Here is a 14,623-nt window from a genome sequence, read left to right as displayed (position 1 = left end):
ACACACACACGACATGACTTAAGGGTCCACAGTGGTTCCCTCAATAGTTGCGTTAAAGACTATGTAGAGTTTAAAGGGGTACATGAATCCTTCATCGCCAAAGTAAGGAGGAAGAATTCCGCAAACACAAAGTGACCCCCCCCCCTAGTTTGGCCGAGCATTCTCCTCCAACCTGTTTTCTCGGAGCGGAGCGACATTTGCACTACAACACAGACATCAACAACCGAGGGACTGTCCCACACAGAGAGAGAGAGAGAGAGAGAGAGAGAGAGAGAGAGAGAGAGAGAGAGAGAGAGAGGCCTTATGCAATACTCATGAAAACAGTTAGTGGCGAGGTGTTGGTGGCAGACTGCAGAGTGGCAACTGGTTGCTGTTCGTGTGATGGCTGGGGTCCCTCCTTCCTTGCATTGCCTGGGAGGTGGTGAGGTGTTGCGTATGCACAAGTTTTTCTTCCATGAAGAGTAACAGACAAACGTCCACCATTCATCGGCGCACGGCGTTCTGCAAGGGGTCCACTTTTCGTCCAACTCACCCCGCGTCCAACTCAGCGCTGCATACTGTGTGAGGCATAAACATGGAAGGTAAGAATCTTGCGCTTTCATCTTAGGATACACATGCGCTTTTGTCATCTTCGCTTTTTGGACGAACTTCACGAAGACGTGTTTGTATTACACTCACATCCAAAAGAAATGTGGAAATGAACATAACAGATGTGATTACGCTTTTCTCCTTGCGAATTTGAACATTTTTATAGGCATACTACGTTATCTATCCAGGGCGTTGGGTTACTGGAGCAAAATCAAGAATGAAGATTTATCCCTTTTTTTTTTTTTTTACTAATCCACATTTTACTTTTACCGAAAACACTTACGATTTCTACAAACGACGAAAACAGTAGAATTATTATTATTATTATTATTATTATTATTATTATTATTATTATTATTATTATTATTATTACGGGGTACATTGTAAAAATTGCGAAATCTCTTTATTACCTAATAGATAATACATCGATGTATGAGTGGTTTTTGAAAACTTATTATTATTATTATTATTATTATTATTATTATTATTATTATTATTATTATAAACGTATAATATTATTACCGGTTCATTTACTTATGAAATTTAGAAAGTCTAGAATGTTTATTGTGTTAGATAAACAAGACATTTATATATACATACATACATATATATATATGAATATATATATATGCATGTACTGTATATATATATATATATATATATATATATATATATATATATATATATATATATATAAATATATATATATATATATATATATATATATATATATATATATATATATATATATATATATATATATATATATATATATATATATATATATATATAAATGTTTTATAAACATCAGGCCACAGGTATTGTTCAATATCAATTAACTATACATCAGGAATAACTTATACCGAAGGGGAATTATAATGGATAAGTGCAGCAGTTCTAATCCCGCTGGTGACGAAGCCCCAATCAGTTATAGTTTCCTTTGGGTGTGAGTTATTCCCGATAGATAGTGAACTGGATATTAAACGATATTTGTGGCGCTATGTCTGTTAATCTATATATATATATATATATATATATATATATATATATATATATATATATATATATATATATATATATATATATATATATATATATATATATATATATATATATATATATAGGTCTTTACATGTGCGCGTGCACGCGTGTGTTCGAACGTTGCAGCCCGTCACAGCTTAGCCTGAACGAGGTATTATTTTTCATATACATACTTGCTGTACATACACACACACGTATATGGATGTGTATATACATATATACAGTATATATATATTGTTGTCGTACACTAGTATTTCGAATTTAGTTCTTGTTTGCGTTAATGTGCAGAGGCCGCGTGGTACTGTGATCTCTTCAGTCATCACTGAGTCTCACCCTTTCAGCTGGGCCTATAACTTTCGAGATTTCCTTCTTTCACTTTTTATTTGCCTTTTCTTCCTTACTCTGTGGGTTTCTTTCGCAATCCTTGAAGAAATGTATACTCTGATACCATGAATGTATGGCGTAACTTTTATACCTATTTTCTGAGCTTAAAATTTGTGGCACTTAGCCACTTTTATTTTCTGACCATTATCTGATTTTAAGTTACAGTAAAATCATTTAATGAGTCTTTTACATTTTTTTATCTTTCTTTTTGTCAAATTCCAGAAATTCAGCGCTGTTTTTGACAGTCAGTGTTATCAAAATCTCGAAACCCCGTGATCAGTTTAGTAATCTTCACGTTCATTCATTCATTTGCATAGTAAACGCTTAAATTCCATAATTTCCGTATCCATACCATCATTGTCATCCTATTGCTTTTTTATTTCAGCCACGAAGCAAACTATTTTATATCAGTTAAGGAGATTCTAATGGAAAATAGATAAATCACATATTTCGGCAGAACTAGAGTCCTGGACTCTGTAATTCAGTAGAAATGCAGTCATTATATTTTTCTTTTATATAGTTTCTTTTAGGTTTATAAAATACCGTCAGATTACAGCAAGAAGTTATTCATATATTAACTGTAGTTTATATCATATTTCCCTTATGATTCTATCCATGCTAAGGTATTTACGCCGGCAAATAAAATTCTCTTAATCAATTATACAATGTCAAGATTCAACCATCATTGAGTACTGGCGAGCTTTCTAGGCACCCTATCGCCTCCATTTGGTAGAACAAACGCCATGAAAACCATATCGGTTCTGTTAAAATATTCTTCCGTACAGATACCACTTCCAAGAAGGAAATTTTTTAAGTAAGTTCAGCGGCTTTTAGACTAGGGGCCTTTTGCTTTGCGGGCGGAAAGTTTTAAAATACTGTTTGATGTTTCGTGATCGGCTTATGACAGTTCGCGCTGAAATATTTTTCTTTAAACAAATACTTTTACTAAAAATTAGCGAGCTTGAATTACAGGTATTTTAAAGACCATTCAAATTTGGCATGTTAGAAGAGCACCACCTGGTGGAGGCTGACTGAGTACCTAAAGGTGACATGCCACTTGCGTGTTTTCTGAACCTTTCAGGAAGTTTCAGCGACCTCCCCGCAACGTTTCTTAAATCACTAATGTGCAAAACTGACGTCACACCGCTTCATCAGACTAATGTCACAAAGTCAAGAAAAACGATTGCTTTTCAGTCTGGCATAAAATCTGGCTGCTTAATGCTGTATGTGGAAAGGAGACGCGGTCAGGAGATGCGACCTTTTAAATGAAATAAGTTAGGAATTACTGGGAATGAAAAACCAACTCTCCAAATCTGCGTCTCCACAACCAGCCTACCCTTTCCTTCGTTTGATGAGCATTATCACCTACCTCAGATTTGGTTATAACAGTTAATGAATTAACATCATTGACTTAGGTTATACATAAATCTATATATATATATATATATATATATATATATATATATATATATATATATATATATATATATATTTATATATATATTAGAAATAATCAACACACAATCACGTGTGGTACAGAAATAAATTTCTGACTCACATCAGGATTGAACCCAGGTCTTTCAATTGAAAGGCAAAGCCGTTGCCAACCAGGCCATACAAGTCATAAAAGAAGTTGGAGCTTGAGTACCACTGTACCCAAGGAATTACCTGGGCAGGCTAACTGCCTTGCATACCAGCGGGTAGTTGGGGAAAGCACACTGGTATGCAAGGCAGTTAGCCTGCCCAGTTAATTCCTTGGGTACAGTGCTATTCAGGCTCCAACTTCTTTTAAGACTTGTATGAACTGGTTGGCGGCGGCCTGGCCTTTCAATTGAAAGACCTGGGTTCGATCCTGATGTGAGTAAAAAATTTACATATATATGTATATAAATCACGGTGTGATAAAAAAATTTCATAATAAGAGCTGAGTGTTCCAAACGTACCAATGAACTATCATGGCGGAGGTGGGTTAATGCCGAGGCTAAGTACAAAATCCCCACCTGGGACGGGTAAAATAAGTATAGAAAACTAGGCATTAACTTATACCTCTCTTGATAGCTCAGTGGTAACGCCGACTGGAGTTGCTGGGTAAGTGCTGTGTCGAGGGATCGCGACCTGGCAGTACCAATCCATTTATCACTTATAAATTCCCCTTCGGTGATAATTCTCCATCGGAGATATTCCCGAGGTAGCGTGAATTTGATATTAAACGACATTTGTAGCTTCATGATTATATGTATGTATATAAATGTATATATATATATATATATATACATATATATATATATATATATATATATATATATATATATATATATACAATATATATATAAATAAATAAATAAATAAATATATATATATATATATATATATATATATATATATATATATATATATATATATATATATGTATATATGTATATATATATTATATATATTTGTATATATATATATATATATATATATATATATATATATATATATATATATATATATATGTTATTATTTACCACATTAACCAGGTTCCTTGTTTGATCAAGTATAACGTTTTAATTGCTTTGAAAAACTAGTAGAAAACACAAAAATACAAATGGTAATATAAAATTACTTCTCTAAAATCTGGGGAAATAACTTTTCGTTGTTTAAGATCATTTTGGCAGTGACACACCTAATTAGTATTTGCCAAAAATGCTATGAAACAACCCCGAAAAATCCAATAGACTTGCTAAGGAAGGTTTCACAAAATAGAAAGCCCAAATCGAAAAGAAAGAGCAAATCAGAACATAGAGAAGAATGTTAAGAAGGGAATTCTCTAAAGTCGGACATGCTGTAGACTTAAAGCTGCTTCTCCCATCTGTTAGGAAAAATAGCCATGAAGAAGGGTCCCTCACAACGTGTGTTTGGCTATTTAAGGACAAAATCTAATGCCTATCCTAATAGAAGACAATGAGACTCCGTTCATCCTTGCCGAGTTACTTATCGTTCAGCCACTAGTCCATTCACATGGCGTTCTCAAGGGTTGCTCCTCTTGCACACTTGGTCTTTCAAACATGGCTGACCTCTTCAACAGCCTTTGATATTTATGTACCTGCGTTGTATGGACATATCTAGTCATTGCTTACAGACTGAACTGAGGCCGGTCGTTTCTCTTATTCTGAACTCCAGCTCGAGTTCTGAATTAAATGATAAGGAAGACTCATTCTGCCAGGGTTTTAAGGAGATTTTCGTTTTTTTTTTGTCCTGAAATAAGAAAAGGAAACTTCTTCTTCTTCTTTTAACGTGCTTTTTTTCCCATCTTTATATGGGGTAAGCACGATGCCTTCTTTTGAAGGACTTTTGATTTGGCTTTGGGGTAGACCGTAGTCTCGATCGGCTGCCCTGCCTGACACCGCTTAGACCCCGGTAGCGTATGGTACATGTTTCATACCAGACCCAACGCCCTTTCTTCCAAAATCATCTTAGTCATTACATATTCTCTATTCATTTATGAGTGCGCCTTAAAAATCCTCTTGAACTTCTTATGGCAACCCTACCACAACAAATATCAGGAAAAAACCATACTCATTCGAAAGTCTTTCCACCAACAAATGTCCCAAGGTGGAAAATTTTTCCACGATGTTCACGGCAGTCGGCCTAGAGACGGGATACGTTAAATCCTTATGCTAACAGCGTATTCTCTATCTATGTCATGTCTCTGTCAGTGCCACATTAATATGGAAAAGGGTGTTCCACTCTGTCTCACCTTCTTCTTCCTCATAACCACATTACTCCCGGTTTCTCCTCACATGCGCCTTACTTGGTGATATAATGAAATTATCATCCAGTGTGCTACAGACTTGCTCCCAAGGTGAATGGCAATGATCAAGGCAAGATCCGCGCGCACTTGGTCTCAGCCGAGCAAAAACTTCACTGAGCTTCACATGATCATCCTCGTTTCATCTGGCGGAATGTGTCCATGTGCCGAAATGTGCCCCTTGAAGGATACCATGATGCTTTTCGGGTTAATATATACCTTTCCTAACTCGTTCACTGACTCGCTTTATAGGGGTTTCAGCCTTCTTTGTGGACAATTGCAGCTTCCCGTCAACGCCCAGAGTCAGTCGGGAATTCAAGTAGAGTTCAAGGAGCTGGAACCCCTGCGACGTTTGACTTTTAGTGACTTGTCTATCTTTCCCATTTTCCCTTCGTTGTTCCTTTTTCTAATATCCTTTCCTTAGACACATTCCCCGCTCCTTTTCCTTCTACTTTAGTTCTCTGTTACTTACGGTCCGTTACTGCTACTGCAATCGTTAATTACCAAGTTAAAAATTTCTCATCTAAATCACAGTCATTATCACAAATTCTTGTAAGTACAGACGTTTCCCCGTAACAAAGTTTCCATTATGTTTTGCGATATGTTAACCATATGGATTTTCTAAGTGCTTTGGCATAATATTAAAGTGACAGAGGACTGAAAGAGAATTTTATGTATCTCTGGTTACATATAAATTACTAATAAACATGTGTAAATGGTGATTTCTTATGCGAAAGCGCAATAGACGCCAGGTCTTTTGTCCTAAAGAACACACTCCGTGACTTTCTTGTTAGTTAAGACTGTATTTAATTTTCTAAGCTTATCAAATCTGGTTGCGCAATAAATCTGCAATGATGAAGTGAGTAGATATTGAGATGGGTTTAGAGTAAATGATGAGGTGGGTTTAGAGTAAATGAAGAGGTGTGTTTAGAGTAAATGATGAGGTGGGTTGACAACAGGAAGAGAACTCCAAAGTTTAAAGGGCATTTTTAATTTAAGACGGCTGATTACTACGACACACTTAAACGAAAAGTGCTGGACTGAAGGGAACCTTGGGACTGACTGAGAGGAGGGGGGTTGGGTATACATTGCTTCGTTTAAATCAGTGGTTCTTAACTTTTTATTGCCACACCCCCTCTAAGAGCTGGTCCTTCTCTCCATCTCCCACCACCCCCTCCCCTTGCATCTATAAGTAAAATTCCCTCCCAGATTTAAAGGAAAATAAAAAAAAAAGAGAAAGAGAAGGGGTTTCGAGGGATAGGTTGAGAAGTAAATAACCACAAAACATGACAAGCCCAACGAGTCTAACGAGAGTAGTAGACTTCGGGAAACTAACGTTACACGGAAATACTTTTGCATTTTTTCATAAACTTCTAAACATTAGTTCCTCACTCTTGTTAAGAGAATAGCGAATATAATTAGAGAATTTTTCATTTTTCCCTTGGGGCTAGCGCCTCCCCTGGAAATTGCTGACGTTCCCCTAGGAGGGCGCGGCTCCCAGGTTAAGAACCACTGGTTTAAATCGTCACTTAATGTTTGAACAACACATCGGAGTCCACAGCATTCGCTCTAATCTTTCTAATAAAAAATCATCTTTTTAATGTCATTTACTGACCGTTACCAAAACATCCTTCTCCACACAACTCTCAGCTCATTCGTTTATGATTTGCACGCCACTAGAAATTACAAAAAGTTAAAGATAAGCTTTGTGGTGATGCGTAGCAATGCGACATTATGGAAGGGAGAAGTTAAAACATAATTAACTCGGATTTTTTTGCATGAGGTGGAAAATTTGGTGGGAAAAAATACGAGCTATGGGACCATTATTATTTGTCAAGGGAGAAGGAATATTTGCCATGCAATTGACCAGTTTTAGTCTATCGGGCATTTCATATGGGCACCAAGATGGTGCCATTGTCGCTTATGGGCACTTTTCAGGCAGCTTTTAATGTTTATCGTAGCTTCTTTTGTTATTTGTTATGAAATCTTGCTTATATGATGACTGCCGTTTGACATTAGTTCGGATGAATTGTTCAAAATTTATGGAATAATTTTGGTTAAAACTGTCAAAATTTGATGACTGTCTTTCATATTAATTTGCTAAATGATTTTAAATTGTGCGAGTGCTTTAAAGGATTCTGTGTTTTATGACTGTCTGGGACTAGACATTAGTTTGTCTATAAAGCTCAGAATTTTACGACTGTCCGCTCAAGTTAGTGTGTCCAAATAGTTCAAAATTTTACACCTTCGTTTTTACATCTTTTTGGCAAATGTTTCGGTTTTAAACATTAGTTTAGCTAAATGGTTCTAAATTTTACGACTGCCTTCCGACATCAGTTTAGCTAAATGGTTCAACATCTTGCGGCTGTCTTTCGACATCGGTTTTGCTAAAAGGCTCTAGATTTTGGTACTCCCTTTTGAAATTAGTTTGACTAAAAGGTTCTCAGTTTTGGAAGTGATCTCCGAAATGAGTTTGGTTGTAAAGTTCAACATTTTGCTAATGTGTTGTTCTACAAGGTCCTAAATTTTGCCACTTTCTTTTTACATTAGTTAAGCTAAAGGGTTCTAAAACAGTCCAGTGCCTTTTGACACTGGGTTGGCTAAAAGGTTCTAAATAATGAAATTGCCTTTCGACATTAGCTTGGATGAAAGGATCAACATTTTGTAAATGTCTTTTGACATTAGTCTGGCTACAAGGCCCAACATTTTGCGATTTAATATTAGTTCGGCTAAGAGTTTTATATTTTGCAATTGACTTTTGTTATTAGTCTGACGACAAGGTTAAAGAAATTTTGAGGCGGCTTTGAACACTGGTTTTTTTGAAAGTTCAAAATTTTGCGGCAAGACTTTGATTGAATCTATAAAGAAAATGCTCTTCTAATACAGGCTCAGGCTATGGGAATGCATGCTGTCTCCTCTCGCGAGCCTTTCATCTACTTTACTGAAGCGATTTCGAAAACTTTATCGATGTAATAACCACACGAACAGTAGCGAAGGTCAGGCTAAGCATTCCGCGTGTCCCATGTACTCCATTAGCCGTAGGAACAAGTGAGCGGAAAATTTAAAATGAAATTTGAAAAACAACGACAACTTCGGCCTATTTTTTCCTTACGTTCTCCTATCCTGACATAGGCAGGTTTGAGTCCCACACTTTTTCCTTCCTCCTTCATCGTTTTTCTTTCTTTTTCGCTCATTTTTTGCCTAAGGTTAGAAACGGACAGTAGGGGACCCTTCTATTGATCTCTGCGTCGAAGCAGAGTTATTACATTTCAAAGTGCAATTGTGCACGTCTCGTTAAGGATAATTTTTACGAAAATCTGCTTAAATTGAGCTTAAAACTCTCAAGTTCTAAAAGATCTAACTAATACAAATATGAACTGGAACTTTTGACATTTAAAAAAAATCATGAAGACTGTGAACAGATTGTTAACGACAGAAAAAACTAAAATCTTAGACTAAGCGGATAGTGTTACCGTCTCTCTGATAGTACAAGAGAGAGTTTGTTTTGATATGAAAATGGAACGGGTTGTGGGGGGGCGGGATTGGGGGGGAAGGGGCGTCAGCCAGGCCTTGTTGTCTGGGTTGAGGTTGTTGGCAATGAAAATGTATTCTGACATAATTTTCTGTGAACAGAATAAATACGAAAGAAGTAACATGAAATTATCAGTATTGTGACTTTTGCTGTTATTGTCAGTACAATCGTTATTCCTACTTTATTACTATTATTATTAGCCTTCCCCATATTCCTTATTATTCCTTATTGTACAGATTCTTGCTTCCATTTATTGATATTTTCCTTCCTACTTTTTTCCGGCGCCAGACCTTGGTCAAATTGGACCATATCACTCAAATCTATTATGAATGCGAGTGACCTTCATCCGATTCGCTATGTAAAGGAAAACCCCATTTTGATGTCATATTGAAAGCAATATCAAATAGCTTGGCTCTGAATGACTTACTAACAACTAATTTTGAAAATTGGTCGTTTCTCAGGCATTTAAGCAGAACTGTCTGGAAAAACGTAACTTTCTAATCTCTATTGATAAGTCTAGGTGTGACTTATGTGATTTTGATGTATTGCTGAGGGATTCGTAAATTCAAGTCTGCAATACTTGTACAACTTTTTTGAAATGTGGCAGGATTGCCCCGTAGAGTTTCCTAGTTCTTCCCGCCTGTGAACCTACATCAGGGCCTTCGAAAGTTTAAAAAAACTTTTTTAATTTACCATTATTTCGTGTCCATGGTAAATATGCTAATGCTGTTTTACATTAATTACGATAAGCAGCTAAAACAGTTTTATCTATTATTACTATCATGAGATATCCTTAAAATGCGAACAATTTGAAAGTGAATCCAACGCGTACAAAAACGATAAAGTAATCTTATTAAAACAATAGTGATTCTCATGCCAGCAATAATGCGGATAGCGGCTGCTACAGCTATCTTTACCCTGATTAGGTCCCGTGGTTTTATGTTTCCTACATTAACTCACCAACAACAGCTTATCGTTCGTGAGTAGTTTTACTGCGGTGTTGTCGAACTCCAAGGCCTGCTACTTTTTTCTCATGATTGTCAGACAGACACTGTCGGAATTTCAAGCAGCTCACATCTTTGCTACAAACGCACCAAAGAGGAAGATGATAAAAAGTTTGCCAGTAAATTTTAAGTGGCGAAGTTCAGATCTCTCTCTCTCTCTCTCTCTCTCTCTCTCTCTCTCTCTCTCTCTGCAAAAACATTATAAATAACAATAAGCCAGACAGGAAGAATAGTAACGTCGTAAATTTTTATGGTAGCAATAGGTTATCATAAAAGACAACTCGCGCACACGCGCATGCGCGCTTACAATAAAACCGTCACGATGAAAAGACCGTAGATTAAATACGGATATACAGCTCACTTAAATTTTCAACTTGAAATTAATGAACCAAGACGAAAAATATGTAGTTCACCCATTCACATCTACATGATAATATTCTCTTATTTTTCTTTTCTGACAAGTAGTCATTCCTTTAGGTGCAAATTGCTTTGCAAAGTCATTGACCTTCAAGTCGTGTTTTATACGAAACATCAGGATACTTTTGCTTATAACTAAACTAAAACCTTTGAGTGCAGACTGTCCACTCCTTTCGGCCATTCATAGAAGAAGAGTCCCTCGCGTCTCAAGATTGAGGCTTTAGCCAAGGGAATGACTCAAATTTAAGGGCACCAGGCTGTCATTCAGCACAGCCACGTGCTGACAGCCCAACGCGAATCCAGGACTCATACCATGGTGAGCTATTACGGGTTAGCCAAGACCGGTCTCCCCGAACATGTGATACTGAGCCAACTGCTTTAGAAAACCTTGGTCGCATTCCCAATCGTTCGATTGTTTGCTCTCGCACACATACACACTTCCGTATATCTATCTATCTATCTATCTATCTATCTATCTATCTATTTATCTATCTATCTATCTATCTCTTATATATATATATATATATATATATATATATATATATATATATATATATATATATATATATATATATATATATATATATATATATATATATATATATATATATATAATCTTATTTGACCATACAGGAGTGTTCTTTTAAAATGTAGCAGTCGCCGTCACGTTCATCTTCAACTGATGAATAAAATGAAGCCCCAGAGAAGAAAACTCCTATAAAATCAAATGCTTCATTTATTCAGCAGTACGTCGGCCCCGTGCACAACTTGAACACGCACCTCGTTCTTGGATGAGCACTCAGTTTCTCTGTATGAAGGTTCTTTGAGGCCTAACTCATCTCCCCAGCCAGCTAGCAGTCACTGCCTTCCTCTCCTCTGACCCCCTGAAGCTTCTGAACTATAAGCATTTTTTACTAATTCTCTCTTTATAACCAAACCATCTCTTGTTACTCATATTTCGCGCAAACAGTTCATTTTCATTGCTAGTGTCTTTTTTTTTTCTTTCGTGATATGCAAGGTGAATATTTACTTCAATAAAGGAGGCTTGGCTCAAAAGTGCCTTCATACATTACTTCTTTTGTATCCACGGACACTTCTCTGTCCTTTCAAACCCGTCACAGATATCACAATATCTGTCTCACTTCACCTGTTTTATAATTCGCCTCTTCTCTCATCCCACTTTCGCACGCTGACTTTGCCCAAAACCCATTGCCATCCTTGCATTATCCACACTGACACTAATTTTTCAGCTTTTGTAACTTCCTTTTAGTTATTCCCTAACTCTGTTAAAAGAAACTTTCAAATTTCTTCCCTCACCAATATAAATTCTTTTACCAGTTTCTGCGCTATCTCTAATACTGTATCATCAGCAAACATCAAACGATTCTACACTCCGTCCTTAACGTTTTTTCTTAATGCTACAACTTTGCATCTACAGCTGCTGCCATCATGACATAACACACTCTTGCCTTAGACTTGCTCGACACCAACCAATTAATTTCATATTTACAAATTTTAGCCCAAGGTTCACCTTCATGAAAACTTCAAATCGCTCTTAACAAATCCTCGTACATCGTACGTCTTCGAAAAGCTCAACATATCGCCTTTAACCATTTTATCGTAGGCTTCCGCTGTGTTTATGTTTGCCACCTTAATGCATAGACCCTCCTTGTATAAGCCAAGACTGGTCTCTGAATTCCATTGCTCCTGTTACACGCCTTTGTTTCTCCATCAAAACTCTACTTTGCGCCTTCCCAGCTGCATTTACTAATGGTATGCCCATATAATTCCTGCACCAGTTTTTTCCCTTCGTACAGCAGAACACTTTATCATCCCCATTCTTGCGAAGCCTTTCCCTCGCCCCGACATAACTTACCCTCGAACATTGGTCAACCGCGCAATTCCATCATCACGAGTGTTGCATCTGGCGCTGGTCAAGTCTTCATTTTCTTATAGTTGCCCAGAAACTTTCTACTGTCCGTGTATGTATATATATATATATATATATATATATATATATATATATATATATATATATATATATATATATATATGTATATATATATATATATATATATATATATATATATATATATATATATATATATATATATATATATATATATATATATATATATATAGAGAGAGAGAGAGAGAGAGAGAGAGAGAGAGAGAGAGAGAGAGAGAGAGCATTCTTTCTGGAAAAATAATGACTATGAATAAAAGTCGTGCTAGCTTACTCTTTTGCTTATTTATTTTAATTTTAAAAAATGAATTCGGAAATGTACCGTTTATACATATCATTGGTTTATTGGGCATTATAATTGCCTTATTCTAAAATGTAGGTGAAGAATTAAATATATGAACGTAGTTATTGTCACCATGAATGTTTAAAGAACCAAATCTTGAGCCCGATGTTTGGACGAAGGATGATATCCCAGAAGCCCCAGGATTGTTTGAACTGAGAGAGAGACAGAGAAAAAAAAACGATTTCGATGGAGAGACTCTCTCTCTCTCTCTCTCTCTCTCTCTCTCTCTCTCTCTCTCTCTCTCTCTCTCTGTTTCATTCACTCTGAGTGACGTGGTGAGAATACTTTGAACAAGTTTTATTTTTGAAAAATCATAGTATATCTATTTGACTTTAACATTTATGTTTGCCCAAAGGATGATTTTTCCATTTTCCTTATTGATTTTATCACATGCATTTTGTCATGATTTTGTCCCTGTTCTGACCCTTGCCCCTAATTACTGTTCCGTGCCCCACGGAAGCCAAGAGGAATACAAAGCACCGCTTTATATTCACCGAGAGAGAGCGCATCCACTACGGTATTCGGACATTTTCACTGATTTTCTGAGACATTCATCTATTCATTCATTCAGTCGTTCATTCGAGCTTCATTTATTCGCTCGATCACGATTCATGGGTTTGTTTACCCATTCGATTCTTTCGTCACGAATGAGGGATCAGTTTCTCCTGCGTCAGGGGAGTTGGCTTTCACACGGAGGCCGATGGGAAGGGACAACGGAGATCATTCGCTAGCTCAGACCTCGCGCCACGCACTCAGGGAGCCAAAGAGATGACAGAGGCAAGAGGTCGTGCTTACTTCCGAAGGAAAGAGTTTTATATCTTGAGAGATTTTTACCCTACCACTCCAATGTGATTCTGATGCAGCGGGTGGCTTCCTCACTGATATAAGAATGAGTTAAAATGGTAATGGTCTGAGAAACTTAACGGTTTTTTAACTTTACATAGAATTCAATATATTTAATGACGCGATAGTCACCAGGCAAGCTTACAAACACTGATACACATTCACGCCCATAGACGCCCGTATGTAATCACTTCGGTGCTAGAGAACGCTGGTCTAAATCTCCCTCATTATGATTCTTTCTGTAATCACACAGACCACACATTCGTAAGGCCAAAGTTCGATTTCTTGAAAATTCTGAAAGAGTGAGGCATATTGCGGTGTAACCACGGGCTCCTGTTGAACTAAGCATTGAATTAGGGTACCGGGTGACCAGTCAGTTGTGGTGGTTCTCACTCGTTGTAAGATGAAAATTTTAGGAGGAAACGTCTTTCCTTTTCTTTTTCCATTTCCCCTTTTCAGCAAGCCTTTAGGGATGCGGGGTCGATCGGCGGGCAGTACGTGCAATGATCAGCGCACGGACCTTGCAGGTTCAAGCCTTGTGTTTGCCACCGAACTACGGTACTCGCACAGACAAGTATATATATATATATATATATATATATATATATATATATATATATATATATATATATATATATATATATATATATACAGGGAGCAGGAGCAGGAACAAACATGGCGACGTACTATAATTTATTTCGACGCGTTTCGC

The 14,623-nt window shown here is 36.7% G+C and overlaps 1 protein-coding gene across 1 annotated transcript in view; it reads left to right on the top strand.

Moving 5' to 3' along the window:
• Nucleotides 1–255: 255 nt before the first annotated feature.
• LOC136848831 (uncharacterized) overlaps nucleotides 256–14,623 on the top strand; it is a 54,038-nt gene continuing 39,670 nt past the window's right edge. The window contains exon 1 of the mRNA XM_067121572.1: nucleotides 256–581. Within this exon, the coding sequence (XP_066977673.1) occupies nucleotides 575–581 (7 nt within the window). The 5' untranslated portion in view covers nucleotides 256–574. The remainder of the gene's footprint in view (nucleotides 582–14,623) is intronic.

The sequence above is a fragment of the Macrobrachium rosenbergii genome, chromosome 19, assembly GCF_040412425.1.
Source record: "Macrobrachium rosenbergii isolate ZJJX-2024 chromosome 19, ASM4041242v1, whole genome shotgun sequence".
In the NCBI taxonomy this organism is placed as follows: domain Eukaryota; kingdom Metazoa; phylum Arthropoda; class Malacostraca; order Decapoda; family Palaemonidae; genus Macrobrachium; species Macrobrachium rosenbergii.
The sequence above is the reverse complement of the archived record's forward strand: the minus strand, read 5'-3'. Positions and strand labels throughout refer to the sequence as shown.